Consider the following 23054-nt stretch of genomic DNA (forward strand, 5'->3'; position numbering starts at 1 on the left):
GGTAGGTGGTTTGGGAAGGCTGTACCTCACTGGTACCTCAGCCAATGGGGGAAGGAAGAAGGCAGCATGTGGCTGGGAATTTGGGAGAAAAGGAGGCTGCACCTGTGGGAACCCAGGAAATTCCTCTGGCTGCCCTGGAGGACTCGAGCCCCTGCCCAGGGGCTCAGAGACCCTGGCACAGAGCCCCAGACCCCTGTGCCTTCGATTGAGCCCTTGGAAAAAACAATTACCAACCTTAGATGAAGAATTACAAGCCACAACAGTTTAAGTAGAATGATAGTGAACTTATCACAGGGTGAAAAATAGATTTTTGGGGTTTTTAGAATGGGGATTCAGGGGGCAAGATGGAGGGATCTGGGCATGTCCAGCCTTTCTCCTTCTTGGCCTCCATCTTCTGCTGTGCTGGTGGCACTCACAGATTGGTTTAGAGTAGAAGCTCACTGTCTAACACAGGTGCTGGGTATTGGGAAGGAATTGTAACCATTGTACAGGTAGTTTTTAGTATAAAGACATAACCCTGCCCTGGGGGCAGGCAGAGTGCCTGGAACTGTCCTGCTGGATGGGCCTGGCAGGGCAGGAGAAAGAATTTTATAGATAAGGAACAATAAACAACCTTGAGACCGAGAAATGAAGAGCCCTGACTGCTTCATCGAATGCCAGGCTGGGAAAAGAGACTTTCTGACATATCTTGGGGTCACTGTGAGCAGCCAGAGGCCTGAGAGCACCCTCTGAAACCCTGAGGGAGAGAGAAACCCCCACAGGCTCTCTCTCCCCACAGGTCCCCAGGGGACCTGCTCCCATTATCCCAATACAGGTGCAGGACTCCTCTGTCTCCTTTATTGTGACAAACAACTGCTCACATTGAAAACTTAAAAAGGTTTATTAAACCTTTACAAAAATACAACAAAGGACTAGGGAAGGAAAAAGCTGCAGTGCTGGGAACTGCCCTCATGGACACCACATAGCCGGTTCATCTTCAAGATGGATGCTCAGTCTTTTATAGCCCAGGGGTTGCATCAGCCAGGCCTGGCCCCTCCCAAGTCTGTCACTCAGCTCTTCTGTGCCATTTATTGGTGCAAACTGCTTTCTTGTCACTGCATTGGAGCTCAGGAGTTGCCATGCCCACCCCCTGGGCACCAATCTGCAAATGTGTCCCTTGCATGGGGCAGCTGGGAATGGAAGAACTTTTTACTGGGGCAGGGCATTTTCCACACTTGGCTTGCATTAACTTGCATGCCCACACTGCTCTTGTCTCATTGTCAGGCCTTGCATTGCCAGGCTTTATCTCCTTTGCATTTCCTTGCCATTCCTGACTACCCATATCCTTTGCCTTCCTGACTCATCCATGTCCTTTGTACCCCTTGCATTGCCCTGCTCCCCCGTTGCCCAGCTTGAATTCCCTGCCCATTTTTACTGCTCTTCCCTTGCCTGTAGTTCTCCTCCCCTCGGACTCTCACTGCCTTGCTGGCCTCTCCCCTGCCTTGCCTGGCACAGCCATCACTTGCTGTGCCCTGACCTTGCTCCCCTCCCTTGCCTTGCTCAGCCCTCTCCACCTTGAATTCCAAATCCCTTTTTTTCCCTGCATTTCTTGGCCTTGCCTTACCCTGTTCCTCCCAGGACTCTGAACCTCTCCAGGTACCCCCAGTGTTTCAGAAGCTCATGTGGGGCTGTCCAGGGGAGGTTTGTCCTGGCAGCTTGGAGTGCTCTGGAAGCCTGGTGGGAAATGTGTGTTAGGAGTTTTGGAGAGTCCTTTAAGGGTTTGTGAGAGCAGAACAGGGAATAGACAAAGCAGCTCCAATAGGTTGAAGACTGGCTGCTGATATTTACAGAAGACTTGACCACCAGTGAACCTGTTATTGTGGCAATAATGAGTAGTGATAATTGTGCCTTTTTATCTCCCAAGGCCATTTGCAAGTGTGGAACAGGCAACTTCCAGGGATGATGCAACTCCTTAACACCACAAGGTCCTTACTGACTATGGGAGCTGTTGTTTTCAAGCATTTTCAATTTTTCCTCCATCTAATTTTGCAAAATGGAGGCAGATCAGAGATTGGTGAGGGCTCAGATGCTGAAATCCTGTGTTTGGACAGGGGGAGTGAGCTCCTCACAGGCATGATGGGCATCTAAACCTCAGGAACATCAATCTACCAGCACTATCCATGTCCAGAATCATGAATCATAAACTCAAGGGATGGTTTGGGTTGAAAAGGATCTTAACACTCATCCAGTCCCACCCCAGCCATGGCAGGGACACCTTCCACTGTCCCAGGCTGCTCCAGCCCCAGTGTCCAGCCTGGCCTTGGGCACTGCCAGGGATGCAGGGGCAGCCCCAGCTGCTCTGGGCACCCTGTGCCAGGGCCTGCCCACCCTGCCAGGGAACAATTCCTTCCTAAAACTTCATCCAAATCAACTCCCTGTCAGTGTGACTCCATTTCCCCTTGTCCTGTCCCTCCATCCCTTGTAAATAGTGTCTCTCTCTCTTTCCTGTCAGCTCCTTCAGGCATTGGAAGAAAAGAAGGATTACCAGCTCTATTCTTTCACTGAGTTACTAAATTTGATAAAGAATTTTGATTAGAGAGCATTTCTTAAAAAAAAAGAAAAAGAAAATCTAAATATAGACCGCCCCCATTTTTTAATGTAATGTGTGTTTGTGTGGATTAAAAAAAAAAATTGTTCTGCTTTTGACGCAATTGAAAAGCTTCAAAATGTAGCAGCATACAGGAATAAACTCTCAGAAATATATTTTTAAATGTGACAGGTATTAAATACATAGTCCAGATTCTTTGGAGAAACACCTATTTGCCATCAGTTTGCCATACTGGGACAGGTTTAGCATCACTTAATATTAGGATTTTTATTCAAGTGCTTCAGTTCATACAGACCTGTGAGAAATATGAATGTTCAAAATATTTCAGCTTGGAGCCTTCATGGACTTACAGAACTTGGATAGAGGGAAAGAAGAGAAATGTTATTCACAGCATTTAATGTAACAGAAATTCTACTGTATCAATGACCAGCTGAAAAAATGAAATGTTTTAAATAAGGTCAGCAAGGTTTGATTTCAAATTTATGCTTTATATTTTATAATCCTATTATATTTCTGTAAACAAGAGGATGGCAAAGCAACCAACTTCTGTCCCAGCTCTGCTCTGAGCTAAATTAAATTTCCAAATAAGCACCAGATGCAAAGAGCACAGTTTCCTAAAGGCCTGAACTTCCAGGAACTCATTCTGCTATTGCCATCTTGTGGATGACCTGCAGCATGATGCTGCTCATTTGGCATCTCTCCCATCCTGCTTTGGTGAGGAATTTTTCCTGATATTCCACATTGCCATGGCAATCCATTACCTGAAAATTACAAAGTTCTTTATCTCAAAATAATTGAATTTATTAATTTCAATTAGTCCATTAAAGAAAATTAAACTTGTCTCCATAAATTGTCAGTTACTTTGTCCAAGTAAGATATTGAGCAGTGGTAGTATGTGAACTGAACTTTAAAAAATATCAGCTGTGCCATAAAAATGGTTTTAATTACCTTTGTATGGTTCCCTTTTTGTTGGAGGATTGCATTGTGCTAGAGAAGAATGGGCCATTGCTTAAGGCACAAGGCTTATGTGAATCACAAGAGTATTCAAAGTCACAAAGCCTGGAAGATAAAAGTTTTAAATATTAATGTATGACAGATGGTGCAAAACTCAGAGATCCTGGTGCTCAATGGGAGGAGCTATATTGTATATATATATATATATATATAAACTTTGCAGCAAAATTGTGGACTTGGCACCTCCCCACCATGGGGAAAAGAACTGTGTGTGCACTGTTTGGATTTTCTCCTTAAATGTGGCATCCCAAGGCATTGCCAGCCTCTCTAACCAGCCAGCAGCGTGTCCACCTTCAGAGCCATCAGGGATTGGCTCTCCTGGACACTCTGGAAGCTTCCAGCAGCTTCTCAGAGCAGCCACTTCTGTGGCCCCCTCCACTGCCAAAAACGAGGCTGTGCCAAACCAGCCCAAAGCCTGAGAGTTTTGTACCACAGCAGAATTCTGAAGGATGTTGTGTACTTTGTCCAGGTGGACCCCATTGGTACAAAATTAAAGGGGATATTAAAAGAGAGCAGCTTTTATAAATGGTAAAGCCATGACCTGAGCAGAAATAAGCCACTAAAAAGATTCAAAAGACAAAAGATTTGACTTTAGATAAAGCTCAAGGAGTAATGTAGAAAAGACATAAAGACAAGACATAACATAGAAAAGACATAAGAAAATAGAAAAGAAGTAAGAAAGACAGCCCTTTTTCAGGCATCATACTATGTATTTTGTCAGCCATTTTCTGAGTAGAGGAAAAGACTCTGTCATTAAAAATAAATTACAAAAGTAGTTTTTTCCATATGGTTTTCCCTACCCAGTAATATCTGAATTTCCCACTGTGAGTACATGATTAGTCAGGGCCTATTTACACAAACTCTGTGAGCTTGCAGAACACTGTTCAGGGAAAGGAGGGCTGAGAGAAAATCCTTTTAAATCAACACACATTGTGGAGTTCCTCAACACTGCTGTCAGAATTAGAGTACTCAGAATTTTGCTAAGTGGAAGAAGCCTCCCAAAAGTTCTTCTGCACTTGGACAGAGGAGCAAACCTGACAGCATCACTTCTAAATGATGGTCATATAAAGGTCCATGTTATTTAGAATACTCTGTGCCTCTGTCCCAGTCAAATTTTATACCTCACACCCATGGATTTGAAAGATTCCTGATGGAGAGAAAAACAGATCTGAGGGTGGGAGCTGAGAGTTCTAAGCTTCACACAGTGAAGATCCTGGAGCTCAAGGTTTAGGAATACAGGTGGGAACCACACTGGAACCTGCCAGCTTCAGTGGTCAATTCATGGCCATCTCCAGGGTCACCACATTTTGTCACCTGGTGCCAAGAAACATCTCCCTTGGGGCCTGGGGCTCTTGCTAGCCCACTGACAATTATAATTGTAATTATAATTATAATATATGTTATAATTATAGTTATAATTAATGTTCACAAAGCTTCACTTGCTCTCCAGACCTGCTGTTACCTCTCCCTGACTCAGTGCAACATGCCTAGACACAAGTTAGGGAGTGTAAAACAGTTCTGGGAGAGAAGATTTTTCTTTTCTAAACTGGTACCATGGGTTAAAACAAATATTTAAATTTTGTCTGAAAATATTTGGTATTCATCACATAAAGATATTTAGAGGCTTCTGAGGTAACACAGGCAAGCTGTCTGGTGCTTAGAACTGACATGAATGTTCAAGTTCACAATATTTTGCATGATGTATTTTATTCATGTCAAAAATCATCTTCTGAAAATAAATTATTAAAGGAGGAGGTTGTAGACACTTTCAAAGTTGTTTTGCACCTCCATCTGCAAGAAGCTGTTACAGTTCATTAGGATTATGGTTTGCTAGGAGAAAGGAACACAGATCCATCCCTGGCAGTGCCCCAGGCCAGGCTGGGCCCTGGGGCTGGAGCAGCCTGGGACAGTGGGAGGTGGCCCTGCCATGGCTGGGGTGGCACTGGGTGGGATTTAAGGTCCCTTCCAACCCAAACCATTTTGGGATTCTGGGATCTTTCTTTGCAACAGATCTTGAAATATGACAAGCAACGTTTTGGTGCTTTTTTGTAATCTATATTTTTAATTTCACTCTGGTTAACCTGAGCCCTGTGCTGTTTCCCTCCCTTTGGGGTGATGGCTTTTCTGCCTGAGGCCCCATTGTCCAGGTAAACCTGTGCAGGGAGTGGGCAGAAACCCCTGACAAACCTTTTGGACTTACTGCAACTGCTTAATGCCCAGGGAGGGACACAGAAAAAATGCTTATGCACACAGATGTACAATTTATATTGTCCAGCTCACCATTCCATAATTAAGACGTAAAAAATATAAAAACATATTTATTTTCTTTAATGTATTTCTCTGGCTGTATGATTCATTGCCCAGACATTAATTACTTGTTTGAATCCTATTTTCCACTCCCTGTCTCCTCAGCCCCAGTATCTCTAGCACACTATTTTTGTATTTCTTTAGGGATTTAGATCCTATCAAGTGATAGCCACGTGCATTTAACAGGAACACCAATGATTTCAGCTGCAGGACTCTTTGCATAAATGAACTGCAAACTGAGTTTTAGAACCCTGAACAAGATGTCTGAAGTAATTTTGAATAGCTCCCACTTCCATTGCTTAGAAGATCTGAGGAGCTGTTTATTTTCTGAGGGCATTTTGAAGTTCTGATACTTCAGGAAATCAGAATACAAACAGTTTCCATATAAACCCTGAATTTCATTAGAGATTATTAGAAAAATTGAAAGGCCTTGCAATAGAGAAGTAATTGACCTGTTCTATTCAAATGAAGAACACTTCTGTACAGTTTAATAAAAAGCATCTGTCATAAAGATTATGTCCTACACATTGGGGGAATTCTGTCACCACAGACAACGCAGATTAATTGTAATAAACAGAAATTGCCACTAAAGCTCTCAGCTTATGCCATCTAATATTGGGTGAATAAATTTCATTTGCTAATATTATGAAACAGTAAGAGTATAATAAATCAAGCACCTAGGTCCTTTGAGAATTTTTGCATAATTTACCAAAACAAATTGATTTTAGCAGTAAAGCTACTAATTTACATGGGGAAGAATGGTTTTCCTAGCGTGATGAATTTAATTTCTATTTCCCTGTTTGCATGAATTCACTCAAGCAATTCATCACTGCTAGAATTAAACGACAGCCATGTTTTAGTTGGGCAGGCACATAACCTACACCTGGATGACAATGAAGTGTCTTTCAAAGGTAGCATGTGAAATTTAGTGAAAATCATTGGAAAGGCCACGCTACCTGTCAAAAATAAAACAATAAGATGCTGCACAGAAATAGAAAGTATTTGGAGAATTTTATCCATAGATTGGTTGTCAACTTTTCATTTCTGAGGTCTAATCTTTCTGATAATTGATAAGCTTTTGTTCTACAATGGGGTATTTTTAATAAGGAATAAAGGTGTACAAGAGAGTTTGTAAAATGAGTAGGTTTAAATTAGGACAGAATGAACTTTCTCTTCTGATTTTTGAAATGAGTCATCCATCCAAACACTTACAACATGCACAACATGGGAATAAGTTATATTTTGCAGTCAGTTCAAGTTGGTTCATCTTGGGACTGAGAAGTGAAATAATACAACTGGCAACCCAAGTGTGGAAGGAATGAATTTGCAGCTTTATGTCCACAGTCCAGCACAAAATAATCCAGTGGCTGCTGGAAACCCAGAGTGGGTGAGTTTGTAGGTATGGAAAGCAGAGCAAGGCTGTGTTTCCATGCCTGCTCTATTTGAACAGTGCAGCTCCCAGGCAGGAGGCTCCTGTTGGTCAGGACTGAGTCAGATTTGTGCAAGGATTCCATCCTTCCAACAGGGCAGGGCAGGGCAGGGCAGGGCAAAAACTGCCCAGAGTTGTTCCTTGCTCAGTCAAGAAAGCCTTGAAATACTGACATGCCTTATTTTTCAGATATCAAAGCAAACTGCAAGCTGCAGGAATCCAGGACAGAAAGCACAGTAGCTAAAATTGGCCCTTTCCCCCATCACAGGCAGCATCAGATCCAGTGCTCAGCAACAAACACAGGCAGAGGAAACTAAACAGTAAAGGATGTTCCCCTTTCTGCCTGGTGAGCTGAAGGCAGCTGGTTATATTTTAAGGCATAGTAGTAGAGATTGGATTGTGCCTGTAGATATTTCAGGAATAACATAATACAAAAGGAAAAGATCCAGATTCTTACAGGAATGGACACAGTGATCAGACTGGCTACTTTCCAGCTTTTCCCCTCCCTCCATCCTTAGGATGAGAAGCAGAACCCTTCATTGTCATGATCCAGATGTGGTTTATCAGGCCTCTGACCTCTCTATTTATTATTATATTATTTTTATATATATCATAATATAATAACATGATGCCCATGTTCAATTACAATGATGCAAAGCTTGTTCACTAGGTAATGACACAATGTGTTTGAAAAGCTGTCACTTACTATATTTAGCACACATACAATATGGAAATTAATTTCACAGAAAGTAACTTGCTCCTCTGAAGGAGAAGGGCACTGCAGGTATTTATAGATTATTTGATTAGTTCCTTTCAGCAGCATCAAATAGGATGATGCTGGAGCAGTCTGTATTTACTTAATACTGAACCTATAAAGAACCCATCATTTACATATTCTCCTCAAAAGCACCAGCTGCACATTCTTAAATAAAGTCATAAATGGCACTGACAAGACTTCATCCTTTAAATGAAAAAAAAGACACTCTGTGGTACAGACTGTGCCTGTACTTCACTCTCCAGACTTTATATGCTCAAAACTCTATAAATGTTCTCAACTGGAATAAGAAGAAGGCAAGTTGAAACTTCACTTGAAAATGAAATTGTTTGCTTGTGGAGTCTATGTACATTCAACAACATTTTCTTTCCATATGTTATGGATAATTATTCCAAATATAAGAGTTAATATGTAAAAGAAAACATTAAAGACAGAGTAATTTTTACCTCCAACCATCACTTCTCCTTCACCCTTGCAAGATTCACACCTGTGCACTGCAGGCATTGCTTGTAATTTAATGCTTAATGGGAAATTGTCCTTTGTGTAAGTTTTAGTAGTGCCAACAGCAAGCTGGAGGGGTTCCCTTCTTTTTTTGAGTGTGTCCCTGTTTCCCATGTAACTGGATGGGAATTCTTTCTGGGGTCAGCATTTTGTTCTTTGCTTGTGGCAACAGAGTCCTGGAGCTCCTGGATGCTTTTATAGCACACAAAAAATGATTCTTATTTAGACACATTGTGAAGTCTGCTGAGAATATTCGTCATATTTCTCAAACAACTCATTCCAACTCCTTTCCTTCTTTATATTTTTATTTCCTTGGTTTTTCTGATAACCAGTTAGAGATGTTACTGTGTCACTGTCAGATTTTCCCCCTCCCCTTTTCTTTTTCCTTTTTTATTTTTTCTTTTTCTTTTTATTTTATTTTTATTTTTTCTTTTCATTCTAACTTGTAAGATTATGTCCTGCTTGCTCTATGGAACCTTCCAACATACAGAATGTTTCTGCTACACTTCCATGGCTATTTCAAATATCCCAAGCCCTTCTACAAAAGGAGGCAGTAATGTCCTGAACACAGTGTAATGCTTCCATTGTACATTAGACTAGTTCCTGTATTTTCTTAATAAAAATATAAAAATAAAAAAGAGAGGTAGAGGGAAGGGACAGGAGCAAGGATGGAGAAATGATTTTGTTAAGGAAGCTCAACAAAACCTCAAGAGCTTTCTAGAATGAATCCTTTTAAACCCAGCCTTTTATGTCCTTGATAATGCAGGGTGCATCTTCCCTTTAATAATTCCTCCCATGAGGTGATTTGCAATTACATCATCTGTGCCATGGAGCCCTATAGCAAGCAAAACACCCCAAAACAGAAGTTCTTTATCAAGAAATTGAGCTTTCCTTTGACTAGAAAAGCAAGTCTGTAGCCATCAGTCTAACACATCAAGTCTTGCAAAGACTCAGCAGAACAGGGCCACAAAACTCTAAACTTTCTGTACAGTGTCTTGTTTGACAGCTCCATGGACTTAGAAAGCTTTGGGGATGTGGGTTGTATTTTTTAAATTTAATTTTAAATGTTCACTGCAGAAGAAAGGTGGACCTGTGAGAATAAATAATTTCCTGCACAGCAGTTCCTACCCCATCATGGTATATCAAGCACACATTGCCAATAAAGACTGCTTGAATCATACACAAAAACGTTGGAAAATGCTCAAGACTGAAGTAAAATTTTCTAAATCACGAACTGTTAACACTCATGCTCTCTGCTACACGTTGAATGCCTGCTAAATGGGTGCTTTATTGCCACAGCTTTCATCACCAGCTCCTGCAGTAATCCTTCTGTTCAATGATCCTGATTTAAACATCGTTACAGTTAACAACTCCTGATATTTGACTTTCAGCGTTTTGGCATTCAGAAATCCTTAAATGAAACAGTTCCATCTTCTAAGTGACAATAATAGTTCTCATTATACCAACCTGCAGGATTTCCATTCTGCTACATTTTGATATATTATAGCACTGCTTGTCTATGATCATTAGCATTGTATTAAAAATATACTTAATCTTTGTCATAAAGCTCATCAAATATTGATTTTTTTGTTTGGAAATAGAACTTTCTTCTTGGGAATGACTCTTCCTCTACCCATGCTGAACATGGGCTCGAGTTTAGCTTCAATCCAAGGATCTGACTGAATTGTGGTGCTATTGCAAGTGTGTACAACAATGCATTAAAACTGCAAGTTGGTAGACTAATTCATTGATATTACTCATTAATCTCTGTATTATTAGATAAAAAATAATTAAAACAGAAAAGACTTGGGTAAAGTGGTGGTCTTGAAGCCTGTCAAAGCATCTACAATTTTCCATTTTCATGATTTTATAGTGAAAAGGGGAGGAGAGGAAAAATTCAAAACAATTTTCTACTCAGTTACCAGGAAAGGAGACCACATGCTGTTTTCTGTGTAATTGCAGCATCTGTTTGTCTGTCCAGCAGTTCAGCTGAATTTGACAAATGGGCAATGGTCTCACAGAAAATAATCTACCATGAATGCTGTGAAAACATGGAGCTACACTGTTCCCAACAGATACTGTTCCATTTGTTCTTTTCTACCTCTTGCTGATTAATAGATAGGGAATAGAAATGAATAAGAGTACTAAGAAACAGCTGGAGAGGAAAATAAAGAGCAGAATTCTGAAGATGAAAATTAACAAGGGGATGGAAGAAGCAGAGAGAAAGAATCAACAGCTTTTTCTTTTAATGGGTGACTATTTGCATCACAGAATCACTAGTTTGGAAGAGACCTTCAAGATCATCAGGTCTATCAAACCATGGTGAGGAAATTTTCCAAGCACAGCCATAGGATAAATGATAACAGAAGTACAGAATGTCTTTGACACAAATTCTTCCTTTTTGTAGAAAAACCAAAAAGAGTGCCCAGGCCTTGGCAGGGGCTGCCCAGGGAGCTTGGCAGTGCCCATCCCTGCAGGTGTCCCAGCAAGGGCTGGAGGTGGCACTCAGGGCTCTGGGCTGGGGACAAGGTGGGCATCGGGCACAGCTGGGGCTCCATGGGCTGGGAGGGATTTTCCAGCCCCAGTGATCCTGGGATTCTGTGATAGCAGAGACTTCAGTGACCATGAGAAACTGATAAGGCCTTGGGAATTCCATGGACCGAATTCCATGGACTGAATCCCATGGACTGAGTTCCATGGACTGAGTTCCATGCCCAGCTGCTATAGAGTAGGAAGGGCTCTCTAGGTGTGCATGTTTTGGGTTTCTCTAACACATCCAATCTGTGGGCCCCTGCACTGGGGCTGTCCCAGACCCTTGTGGTCTGTCCCAATTCTCATGGATCTCATTTATTTGCTTAAAAGGATCTTGGCAAAGCTTTTGTGCTGGCAGTTAAGCTCTAGAAGAGCCTCAAAGTGAGGAATATCATTAAATCCTTCTAGCTTCAAGTTTCTGGAGAGCTCTGTTCCCACTCCCTGTAACTCAGTGTAGCCAAGACTTCATTTAGAAGTTTTACAGACCTCGTGTGTGCCTCCAATTGGTCAGTAGCTTTTTTGCCAATTACTCTGTTGGTTAGAGAAAGGTATTTACTTGTCTATCAAATCTCTTTATTCTTAAATTGTTGACCTATTTTCTTCACTGATTCTCATGGGATAGATCTAATGTTTATGCAGGTGTGGTTGTTATGTTAACAAACCATTCACACCAGGATTATATTCACATGGGAACTTGCAAAGTGCTAGCTGCACTTAGAAGAAGTGACAGGCCAGCCATGGATCTAACAGAGCAGGCCTGATTTTATGAGGCCTTTCTTTAATAATTTTTCTCCTTGACTGCAACACAGTGAATCAAAATGTTGGGAAAATTAATCCACAAACACCAGAGGTTTATGTTCAAAAAGGAGACAGAGGAGTCCTTTTTCTTTATTTGAATAGAGGGAGAGGCCATGGGGCATTCCCCTGGGGTCTCTCCAGTTTCTGGAGAACGCAGCCTCCCTTTTTATCCCAATTCCCAGCCACATTTCCCTTCTCTCTTTCCCCCTTGGCTGAGGTACTTGAGAGGTTCAGACTTCCTGATACACCTATACCTAAGATTTCCCTCTAAGGTAGAACCCTCCCTTTTAATTTTTAATTCTTACAGAATTTAGGGGTTTTCCCTCCCTATTGTTTCTTTCATCTTTCAATGTCTAATTTCATTTATCAGCAAACCTAAAGTTAATTTGTAAAAGCAAATATCATTTTCCACTCATCAATCAGTGGAATCCTTCCCATTGTTTCTTCTATCTCCCAGTGCTGGTTTTATCTCCCAGCAGACCCACAGCTTCTTTGTAAAGACAAATCCACTATTCCTTTCAAAATCAATTACCATGATAGCACAATCTGGCAAGTATGTGATCACAGCTAGAAATCCCCATTCCTTGGCACAACTGGCATGTGTGCAGTGAGTTGGGAGCCAGAGAGCTGCAAAAATGGGTGCTGGTGGGGATGCTCCTCTTGATAACCTCAGCAGCAAAGTGGCACAAGTTGGAGCAGTGATTTTCACTTTAGAACACCTTTGCCTTTGGGAGTGCACCTCACAGAGGCTGCTCCTCTGGAGTTGGAAATCCCATTCTGGATGGGAAAGCATCCAGAAGGTCGAGGAAGAGCATCAGGCCGAGCCCTGCAGGGCTCCCTTGCATCTGGCAAGGAGCAAGTGCTGAAAGGCTCCTGCCCCCCTCCTCCTGTGTCACTTGAGCTCCTTGCATGCCCCAGCAGCTTCCTGGTGCCTCTGGCTGCAGATCCAGCTGAGATCCACTCGTGTCCAGAGATAAAATCCTCACGTAGCTCCACAGGGGCTTTGTTGCTTTGTCCCTGTGAGTTCTGCAGTGCCAAAGTCTGTAAACCTGCAGGTTTCTGGCCAAAGCTGCTCATATTACATTAGACCTGCTTCTATTTTATACTGCACTGACAATATGTAGATACTGTATTAGCAGTCAGTTTAGTCATAATGAGCCACATAATCAGTGCCATACATCTCACACCTGACCAAGAGTGTTCTCTCTGAGCCTGCCACAATCCCCAGTGTTATCTGGGCCAAAGTACACCAAGGTGACGTGGTTGCTATCAGACTGTCATCCATGACCATCCTAAGGGCGTCCCTGGCTTCATGATGGGGGTTTAGAGCATTAGCTCTCCAATTCCAGTGGCAAGGGACATGGTGGGACTTCAAGCAGTGGTTAAGGGTGGCTCTAAAAGCTCCAGGTGCTTCCCACAGGTGGAAAGGATCCAGTTCTCTGTCCTGAAAAGCTTCATCTGGGAGAAGAGGAAGACTTTGCAGGATCTCATGGAGTTTGCACCATGCCTGGGCAGAGCCCAGCCTTCACAGATCTCTTCCCATAAGTCATTCCTTTCCCTGCCTTATTGGTAAACAAGGTGTGCCAATGCCAATCCTCGAGGTTCTTATGGCTCAGTAGGTTCTTCAAAGAGCTTCCCAGTTTCCCTTGGTCTTCTCAAGGTTTGTCTTCTGAAGAATATTTGGATGATTCAGTTTCTTTATCCTCAGCTGAAACCTCAAGGTTGGCAGTATCACTGGAGAAGAAACCACATCATTCCCATCATACAGGTACAGAAATTGCCTTTTTTTTTTAAATAGTATTTTTTTCCTCTTAACCTCTGTATTCCAGAAGAGGAGAGAAATGCCTTGTGGAATCATACACCAATAAAAAATGAGGGCTATCATGAATAAGGCCATTTGGAGATCACAAAGTTCACCAGTTCAGTTGCCCTTCTTGCCATTTACACAGCAAATGAAGAAGAGTTTGCTGGTGCTTGGTCCTTCACTGACTCTGGATATTCTGCTCACTTTCTAGGTATAAACACTTGAATGCAAATATTTCTCCCAGTTACAAAAGAGAACACACCACGAGCTCTCCAAATTCAGCAAGTGGCCCAGAAATCTTGTAATCTGATTATGGCAGTACCTATCTGAGAGCTCCAAGTATGGAGGATGGGCTGGCCACAAGCAAAGGCAACTTTGGGAGGGAGCACAGCTGCTACTCCTCCAGTTTCCCAAGTGGGAATAACCCTCCCACCTCTTCCACCAGAGCCAGAATGCTGCTGGGGGAGCCCTCAGCTGAAGGGGCCCTGGGGAGATGTTGGACACTAGCCTGTTGTTCAGCTCTGACAATCAGTGACTCCATCACCACAGATGGTGACAGATGATTCATCCTTTTCCTTTTCTTCTTCCTCTGGGTTTTTTTCTTCTTCTTGCACTATTTCCTCCTCTTCTGAAGGAAAAAATTATCCATAAATAGAAGACATGACCCATTGCCAATCCCATTGAAGCTGAGAGGTCCCACTTCCCCAACACTGGCCTGTCCCAGAATAATGGATGCTGCTGCTCCTCTCTGAATCCTCATGTTCATTCTCTCTCACAGGGGATCATGTCACCCCCTGCAATGCCACACACATCCAACCCTGCCAAAAGCCCTGCCAGCCTCTCTCACACCTTTCCCAAGCTTTTCTGCCTGGCCATCATCTTTACAGGCCTACAACAATGTGCTGGCAAGATCCTGGGAAAAGGATCCTGGGAAAAAGCCTAAATGGGCTCAACTGCTCAAAACTCAGGAAGCAACCACGGAGGCCAAAGTGTTGGTCTGGCAGCCCTGCAAGTTCCAGGCTTGAGGAGATGGGTGTGAGCTGCCTGATGTGTGATGGCAGGGGAGAACCAGGGGATCTTCCTGGGAGCCAACAGACAGTGCTCACCTTTCAGCATCCTGGGGCGGTACTTGGTAACCCCAGGGAAGGTCCCCTTTCCCTTCAGGATGATTTCTGCTGGTTCCAGGTGAGCCACATGGACCTGGAAAGTCTTGTGGAAGACTCCCAGCTTTCCTGGCAGATAATAGACTTTGAACACTTGCTTCAGGCCAGGTGGAAGGAAACCCTGCAGGGACAGGAGAGGAGGAAGGGACTGCATCAAAGCTTTGATGGGGGATGGCTCAGGGGACAGACAGGCTGAGAAGACAGGTTCTCATCCAGAAGAAACCATCAGACCACATCACTTTCCACCTTCCTTGTGCCCAAAAGCTCACACCTCCAACCCTGGGGTGCAGTGTGTGCTCCTGAGCTCTCGCAGGGCTGGGGCGTTTTCCCCCCACTTTTTTCCCTCTTTTCCCCCTTTTTTCCTTTAATTCTCTCCTGGGCTGCCTGGCACAGGGCAGAGCCAATGTCTTGTGCTACTCACTGCATTGGGCACGACCACAGGCTCTCCAGGCAGAGGCTCTGCTGCAGTGCCAGTGGTGGAGCTTGGCACCACGTAGGTGAATTCCATAACCCCGGTGTTCTGCAGGGTCACCTGTGCTTTGAGGACTTTGTTAAACACCTGGAGAGAGGACAGAGGAGGGAGAAGTTACAGACACAGGCCTGATGCTGGCAACCTCCTTCCTCTTTCATGGCATTGACAGCACACAGCCACAATGCAACCACACAACTACAGAGAGATGGTAAAACCATGTAAAGGCCAGCAATAAATGAACCAGGGGACCAGGTCCTCTGCTCTCTGAGGGGTCACCAACAGCCAGGAGAAACAGAGGATGTGCCACACTGAGATGTGTGAGACGAAGCCAAAAGCTTATGAAGTTAAAGAATGGAAGCTGTTGGTTCTGCATGTTGCTGTTTGTGGTTTGGATTTGTTCAGGTTGGTTTGTTGGGTGTTGCTGTGAGCTGGCAGAGGGACAGGGTTGAAGACCTGACCAAAAGGAAGGAGGATGAGAGGGGAGGGGACAGAAAGGTTGGCATCAGAGAGAATGGAAGTTCCTGAGTACCCCTCCGAGGGGAAAGGGGCCAGGGACTGTCCCAAAGGGGATACAAAGATTGCCTTTTTGTTGGAGGGTGTGTTTGCTCCTCTCTGGGGCAGGGAGACACACGTCCAGCTCAGCTGAATGGTTACTAATGAACAGTTTTTTGCTTTGACAACTTTGTCCCCATTGAATCGTATCTAAAACTCAGTGCATTTCTGAGAGGCATTCCAGAAGAAAAGGCACCTGCATGCAAATATTGGCAAGAAACAGACAGGTGACAAGAGAGGCACACAGGACAACACAGGCAGTGCCAGGAACTGGAAGTATCTGTGGACGTTAAAGTGAAAAGAAGTAAAGTGGGGATTATTCTGGGACATTGTTTTCAGCTACTGAAGTGACTGAAAGCCCAACTTCCTCCCTGGATGATTTTGTGGATCAAGCAAGAGCATTTGACAAGAGCATCCCTTGGAGCTCAAGCTTTAGGAGCAGATCAGTGGAGGGATATCTCAGGGACAGGCCCCTCTGGACATCTTCACTGGGAGCCTTGTGCTGCCAGGAGGCAGTGCCAGGTGCCTTGGAGAGGAGGGTGTCCTGTCCCTCAGCCAGGGGAAGGGAGGGGAGGGTGGGGATGGCCATTTCAAACCAGCTGGGCTGCTGGACGTGTCTCTCAAAGGTTGCATCCCAAGGCCCAGAGCCAGCAGAGGAGCTGAGAGGGGCAGAGAGCCTGGGATGGAGGTGGCCATGATGCCAGACAAGGAGCTGTGGCAGGAGCAGCCCGCGGTACCTGCAGCCCCCAGTCGATCTCCTCCACGTCCAGTTGGTAGCTGGGGCACGAGGCCTCCCCGGCCAGCACCACCTCGTAGGTGGGGCCTCCCTGCACGTGGCACAGCGCCCTGACACTGGCCACGATGTTGGCGTGCCCAAAGAAGGTGAAGGTGACCTGCTCGCTCTCGCCTGGCTGCAGCTCACCCCACAGGGGCCGGACATCAAACACCTGGAGGGAGAGGAGGGGACATCGAGATGCTGAGAGTGGAGATGGATGCAGAAGAGCAGCTGTGTCCTGAAATAGAGTCACAGCTGGAGGGGCCTATTCCCCAAACACAGCCAGAATCATCCTAATCTTATCCTGTGTCCGTGCCACTGACCAGTGGAGGGACCATGGGGAAAATCTTCTCCCATAATCACTTTTCCATGAGTATACACTACGTTAAAGTCAACTGGAATGTCTCCTGGCAGCAAGAAATTCTCTCTGCTGCAGAACTTGTCTTTAGAAACACTTCTCACTGTCTTCAGAAAAACAGGAGACTTGGAGGTGGGAGCCCTTGGAGCTGGGGGAAGGCTCATCTGACTTCTGAGGCCTTTTTCCCTCTCTCTCACTCACATGCTGTTCCTTCAAGCTGCTACAGCCAGAGTTCCTACAAAAATGTCCTGAAAACCACCTGATGAGGTAAATGGGAGCAATGCCCTCCACAGGTGCTGCACAGGCAGCATCCTGGGGCAGCCCTACAAAACATCCCACATGGGCTCTCCAGTGACCGCTCGCTTCAGCAGAGCTTTGAGATGGACTGGGAGGGATGTGAGGCCCCTCTGTGAGCAGTGCTGAGGGCCACCAGTGGCACTGGGGCTACAGAACCACTTCCCACACTGGAAACATGGACGTGAGACAAATTCCCACTTACCTCCTGCATTCCCAACTTGGGGTGCTCCATCTCTGAGAACCAACTCAGTCCCCTCATCCTCACCGGCCTCTGAGACGCCCCAGGAGTGGATGCCAGCCCCTGTTAAAAAGCACCACGGGCTGCAGTGAGCTGGCTGCTCTGAGCAAGATCACTCTGCTGCAGGCTGCACCTCCTCACCCACCAGGAGCAGCTGAAAAGGGGCCTGGGCACAAATCAAGGGTGAAAATGTCCAGGCCATCAGTTGAGTGTGGGTCCAAGCCCACCCACAGATGAGACCTGGGCTCCATCTGCACCTCCTACATCAAACTTGCCTGGGAACTGGGTGCCCCCAGCACTCAGGCAGGGAGGGTTGGAACTACATAATCTCTGAAAGTCCCTTCCAAGCCAAACCATTCCAGGATTCCAGGATGGCCACTTGGATTTCCCTGGTTTACGTGTGTGCATACATGGCAACAACCAGGAAATAAAGATGATTTTGTGCTTCTATTTGAAACCATTCAGCCACACTGTTCATATAGGGCTTTGTTTCTCCTGATTCAGAAAAACTGTGCAGTGTAGAAACAACTGGTATTTGTGTGTGAGCAGATACAACCCTTCTCCTTAAACCTAATGCCAACACTGGGCTTTTGAGAAACTCTTCTGCTTCCTTACATCTTTTTTTTAAACTGCATAATAGTAAGTGACTTTTTACTGCCCCATAATAAGTGACTTTGCAAAGTCTTGCTTTATAAAAGACACCTCTGGAGCTGTCACTGCAATACCAGCTTCTGGGTGAAGGCAGAGATGTGAGTGCTCTAGCTGGGTTTGGAAGGGGCTCCGTGGAGATCAGGAATCCTCTTCATGGATTGACACACATGGGAAGCTGGAAGCCTTCTCATCATGATGCAGATAAAGACCTCATTTTACATTGTAAAGAAAATAAGCCAAAAAATCCCAAACTCAGCACAGGTCTGTAGGATCTGAACGAGCTTCACTGAGCAAAACTTTCCGATTTGTACCTCCCAGACACCCCATGTCCAACTGCCACTTTCAGGGCACAGGACAGAAGGACAGCAAAAAGGGAGGTTGGCACGAGTATGATTTTTTGGTGGCAAGTTGGGGAGGCAAAGCAAGTGGTAGGTGCACAAGAAAATCCACCTCTGTTTCCAGGGAATGCTCTGCATCTGCTGGCTCCTGGTCAGAGTCCTCCTGAGCAGAATCCTCCTGAGAAGAGTCCTCTTGAGCAGGATCCTCCTGGGCAGGATCTTCCTGGGCAGGATCCTCCTCATCAGAATCCTCCAGGGCAGGATCCTCCAGGGCAGGATCCTGCGTTGTTTCCGGGGTTTCAGCCAGCTCTTCCACACTTTCAGTCCTGGAGTATCTCCATGGAAACACTCCCTTCTTCTTTGGTGACTGTGGCTTGAATTGAGGTGGTGAAGGCATGAACCTGGAAAATAACATAACTGTGATGGTGAACCTGCAGTGGGAGAGAGAGGTGCCTGCAAGAGCAGCTCCTCACTGCACTGCAGCCCCTGGCTGGGTGCCGGGGTGCTGAGCTCAGTAACAGCCACTCCAGAACCAGGCTGGAGCAGCTCCATGCTGGGAGCAGCACGGGGATGATGATGCTCATACCTTATGGTGTGCACCTTTCTGTCTGTCAGGAATGACCAGTGGTAGTTGACAGGTAGTGGGCTGCAGTTGGTCATCCCCATATGCAACACTTGTTCAGTGTCATTTATGATGCAGCCAAAGTCCACGGCCTTGGTCGGGAGGTGGAGATTTGGGAAGTAGACTTCCCCCCGAACACGGACCTTCTCCACATGAGGATGCTCCATGAAGCTCACCTTGAGAACCTTCTTTACCACCCAGCTGATCTTACTTTTCTTATAAGCTGGGTTAAACCGGATGTAGAGATGAAGTTCCTTCCCCACATCCACTCTCAAAGGCTGCAAGGAGATGAGCAGTAATTAATCACCTGTGGGATGATGTCCCAAGGTCTGGCAGCATGAAACAGTAAATGCTCCAAGTGACCCCAGCACGGGCTTCTCAGTTCATGGTTCATCTCTCTCCAGCAGGGCTCTGGCTGCAGGCACCACAGTCCAGTCCAGGATCCCTCAGGCTCCCGTTTCTGTGCTCAGCCCCAGTACAAGGGGGTGGCTGCTGGAGAGCTGGCATGGCTTTCCAGGAGACACCTTCCCTGCATGGCTTGCCTCCATCTGCTTTCCTGCTCCCCTCTCCTCATGTTTTAGAGCCAGCATGGATGTTACCAATTCAGATAAGATTTTGATTCCTTCAGCAGCTCTGCTGATTCAGCTCAGGCCAATCCACTGCTGACACTACAGTATAAACTTCTCAACTTGAGGACCTCCCAACAGAAGTGCACCACCACATCCCTCCTCCTCAAACCCCACTGAAGAAGCCCACAGAGGCTCACCTTGGCATTTGCAGGGAGGGGCTTCTGGTTCTCATTGCAGACCAGGAAGGGCTGCTCCAAGTGCAGCACAATGCTGAATGGCAGGGAGCTGGTGTTTTTTAATGTCAACAGCTGGTACTGCAGTGTCAGGGCATCACTGGGTTTCTACCGAAACAGGAGACAAGGGCAAACGACCTCAAGTGCCATAGACCTCCTTCCCCTTCCAATGCATGTCACATTTTTCAGCCCCAGAAGTGCATCTATTTCTATTTACTTCCAGCCAGTTTAAGAGTTACACCTTTAAATGCCAGGATGCAATCTGGTGACTTTACCTTTTCCACACGGAAAGCGATGGCTCTGGGGGACATTTGCACTCCAGGGCAAATGAAGTTGCAGATGACATCCACTTGCAGGATCTGTTTCTTTGTTATCTCTTTCCCCACCACAGCGTGACACAGCAGCCGCTCCTTCACCTCCTGCACACAAGAGTCCCTTGTCTCCCAGTGTGTGCTGGCAGGCCCAACACCCCACACTGCCTTGCCACCCACCCATGGGCCCCATTCCTGTCACTTGTTATTAGGGACTGTAGTTAGTCTCTGCTCTCCTCAGTAGCTCTCTTTTCTTTCTGTGCTGCCACCTATTTACTCTAACTATCTGTGCCCAGGGGTCCTGGAGCCAGGGAATGCATACCAGACTTAGCTGGCAGCTTCTCTGCAGAGTTTCATTGCCCTGGAAAGAAAGGTCCAGGTAGGAGAACACTCCCAGACTCTGCTAAAATCTCCCCCTCTGAGTTGCTCTCCAGGGGTGCTGCAAAACCTGGCTGCCCCTGGGACACCAGGGCTGGCTGAGACACTGGGGCAAGCAGTGATAGAAAAGTTGACCAAAGTCCAATTGTCAATTCTGATGATCCCTGGGAACAGTTTCCTGCCTGGACGGACATTGCACTGATCATTAGAGCTGGCACACTGTGTTTTCCCCTCCAGGACTCATAGCTAGAGCAGCCCTGTGCCCAAGTTTGTCTTCAGAGGAAAAGCAATGCTGCTCCCAGACACTCCTGCCATTCCCAGGGCTTTTCTTTTACTCCCTGGGTAAAGGGCTTTTCCCTCAGAAAAAGCACTTGACAGTAGTTTAATTTGCTTCCTGCCTGGGCTTCTAGTCTAAGTTCAACTTCTTTTCTCTGCTCTTCCTTTCTCCCTCAGCACATGACACAGGTAAGCCCTGTTTGGCCAAAGGAGCAGTACTTCCTTCAGCCTGTATTTTGGGATCAGCAAGTTGGGTTTATGGTAGTTAGGGAAACACAAAAGAGCCGTAGCAACTGCTGGTGGCCAGCAAGGAAAGCAACTGGCCTTGAAACAGCTTCTTGAAGTCACTTGCTCCTTTTGCCAGGCCACTGTCAAGGGGCTGCAGAAGAAGCTGCAGGGGGGGATCTGGTGGGGAAGGCTCAGCCCTGGGCAGGGGCCTCACCTGGACAGTGCTGGAGCAGCCTTCCAGCACCATGTCCACAGTCTGGCCCGGCCTCAGGTCCACCTGCACTGGCCGCACCTTGAACACGGGGCTGCCAGGCCTGGGGATGGGGGCAGCCCCTCGGCCCTTGGTGGCAGCGGGGGCAGGGGCCCGGGAGCCGCGGCGGAAGGTGCGGAACCCTTCTGTGCTCCAGTACAGCCGCTGCGTGCGGCGGCCTCTGTTGGTCAGCTGGAAGTGGTAAAAGCAGGGACTGAAGCTACAAGAGAAGAGAGATGGAAAATGTCATGGCAGCTGTTATCTCCCTGGCATCACTCAGCTTCAGCTTCACCCTGATGGCATTCCCTGACTGCAATAAAACCTCCACCCAAAAGGCTGCCCAGGCTCAAAGCTTCAGCCCTGCCAGGTCTTCCAGCTTTTCCATTTCTGTGGCTTTTCAGGATATCTAGCAACTCTTGGATGACATATTTCTAAATGAATTCCTGTGGCTTCATGGAAACAGAGCTAGGACCTTGAGTACTGAAGAAGATCTAGCCTGAAGGGCTATGGAAAAATTGTTCCTTGCTGAACACACAGGAGATGTGGAAGTTTCTAGAGTCTCCTACCTGAAGCAGGACTTCAAGTCGAGCTTTGGAACGAGAGGTTTGTCTGTGACAACTGTGGTGCCAATGCCCACAGCCTGGAGAGAGATGATGGTCACAGGGTTGTTCTGAATGAACACCTTCACCTTCTCCTGGAATTTCACTGTGTCATTCAGGTTTGCTATGACAGCCACAGACACCTCAGAATTAGGGGGGACCACTCCTTTGCTGGGCTCAACCCTCCAGCAGGAACGTTTCCCAGCCTGTAGGACAAGACAAACACAAAGTTAGATGGAAGCCATGGACCCCGCTCTGCTGTGAGGTGCAGGAAACAGGAAGGCTAAAGAGATGAGTATAAAAACCATAAAGGTTTAATTTCCCTAAATGTAAGCTATGGTGTCCAGCACAGCAACTCCCCAAGAGCTTATACAACCTGTATTTTACCTTCCTTTAACACACTCAGGTCATTAGCCCTGTTTTGCTCAACCCAAGGGATGCTCCTCCTCAGGAGAAGGTAATTCCCCCTGCTGGCTCTCTTTGGAGTGCTTGCCAAGGGAAGCTGTTCACTCCCTGCTGGCTTCCTGGCAGCAGAGCTGCGTGTGCACAAAGGCTCACAGCCAGAGGAAGGCAGGACTGCTCAAATCCCAGCCCAGCAGCCGCACAGCTGGAGGACACTGCTGAGAGCCTGCAGAATAACTCTGCAAAGCCAGCTGAGCAAAATCCCAAATCTCCTTTCCCAAGGGGCCATCAGTGCTTCTCAACACCCCCTAAAGGACTGAAGCCCTCACTCCCCACCAATCATCAGCTGTAGAGAGGTGCCCCAGTGCCCTCTGCCTAAAGAAAAGTCACCTCCAAATGCTTATAGCAGAGCAGGAAAGCAGGAAGCAGAAAGAAAACTGGACAACATGTGCTCTGTGGGCATGGCCCACTCTTCCCAAGAACTCTTGTCATCTGCTTTCTCATGGACTTCACAGACTGGCCAAGAGAGCTGGAGGCTGCCCAAAGGAGGGAGGAAAGGCCTTGCACCAGCACAGCTGTGCAGACACTGCTCTGC

The 23054-nt window shown here is 46.1% G+C and overlaps 1 protein-coding gene across 4 annotated transcripts in view; it reads right to left on the bottom strand.

Annotated features, from left to right (window-relative positions):
• Positions 1 to 9609: 9609 nt before the first annotated feature.
• Positions 9610 to 23054, bottom strand: part of LOC129125581 (hydrocephalus-inducing protein homolog) — a 32741-nt gene continuing 19296 nt past the window's right edge. The window contains exons 19-30 of one of the 4 annotated variants that reach the window (XM_077185077.1): positions 22025 to 22263; positions 21423 to 21678; positions 20291 to 20434; positions 19980 to 20123; positions 19178 to 19491; positions 18849 to 18992; positions 18704 to 18788; positions 17567 to 17665; positions 16672 to 16881; positions 15332 to 15469; positions 14854 to 15031; positions 9610 to 14375 (exon numbers count right to left, since the gene is read on the bottom strand). In XM_077185077.1, the coding sequence (XP_077041192.1) occupies positions 14263 to 14375; positions 14854 to 15031; positions 15332 to 15469; positions 16672 to 16881; positions 17567 to 17665; positions 18704 to 18788; positions 18849 to 18992; positions 19178 to 19491; positions 19980 to 20123; positions 20291 to 20434; positions 21423 to 21678; positions 22025 to 22263 (2064 nt within the window). In that variant the 3' untranslated portion in view covers positions 9610 to 14262. Of the gene's footprint in view, positions 14376 to 14853; positions 15032 to 15331; positions 15470 to 16671; positions 16882 to 17566; positions 17666 to 18703; positions 18993 to 19177; positions 19492 to 19979; positions 20124 to 20290; positions 20435 to 21422; positions 21679 to 22024; positions 22264 to 23054 lie in introns of all 4 variants that reach the window. The other 3 variants (XM_077185076.1, XM_077185074.1, XM_077185075.1) reach the window with 3 other exon arrangements.

The sequence above is a fragment of the Agelaius phoeniceus genome, chromosome 12 (assembly GCF_051311805.1).
Source record: "Agelaius phoeniceus isolate bAgePho1 chromosome 12, bAgePho1.hap1, whole genome shotgun sequence".
Taxonomy (NCBI): domain Eukaryota; kingdom Metazoa; phylum Chordata; class Aves; order Passeriformes; family Icteridae; genus Agelaius; species Agelaius phoeniceus.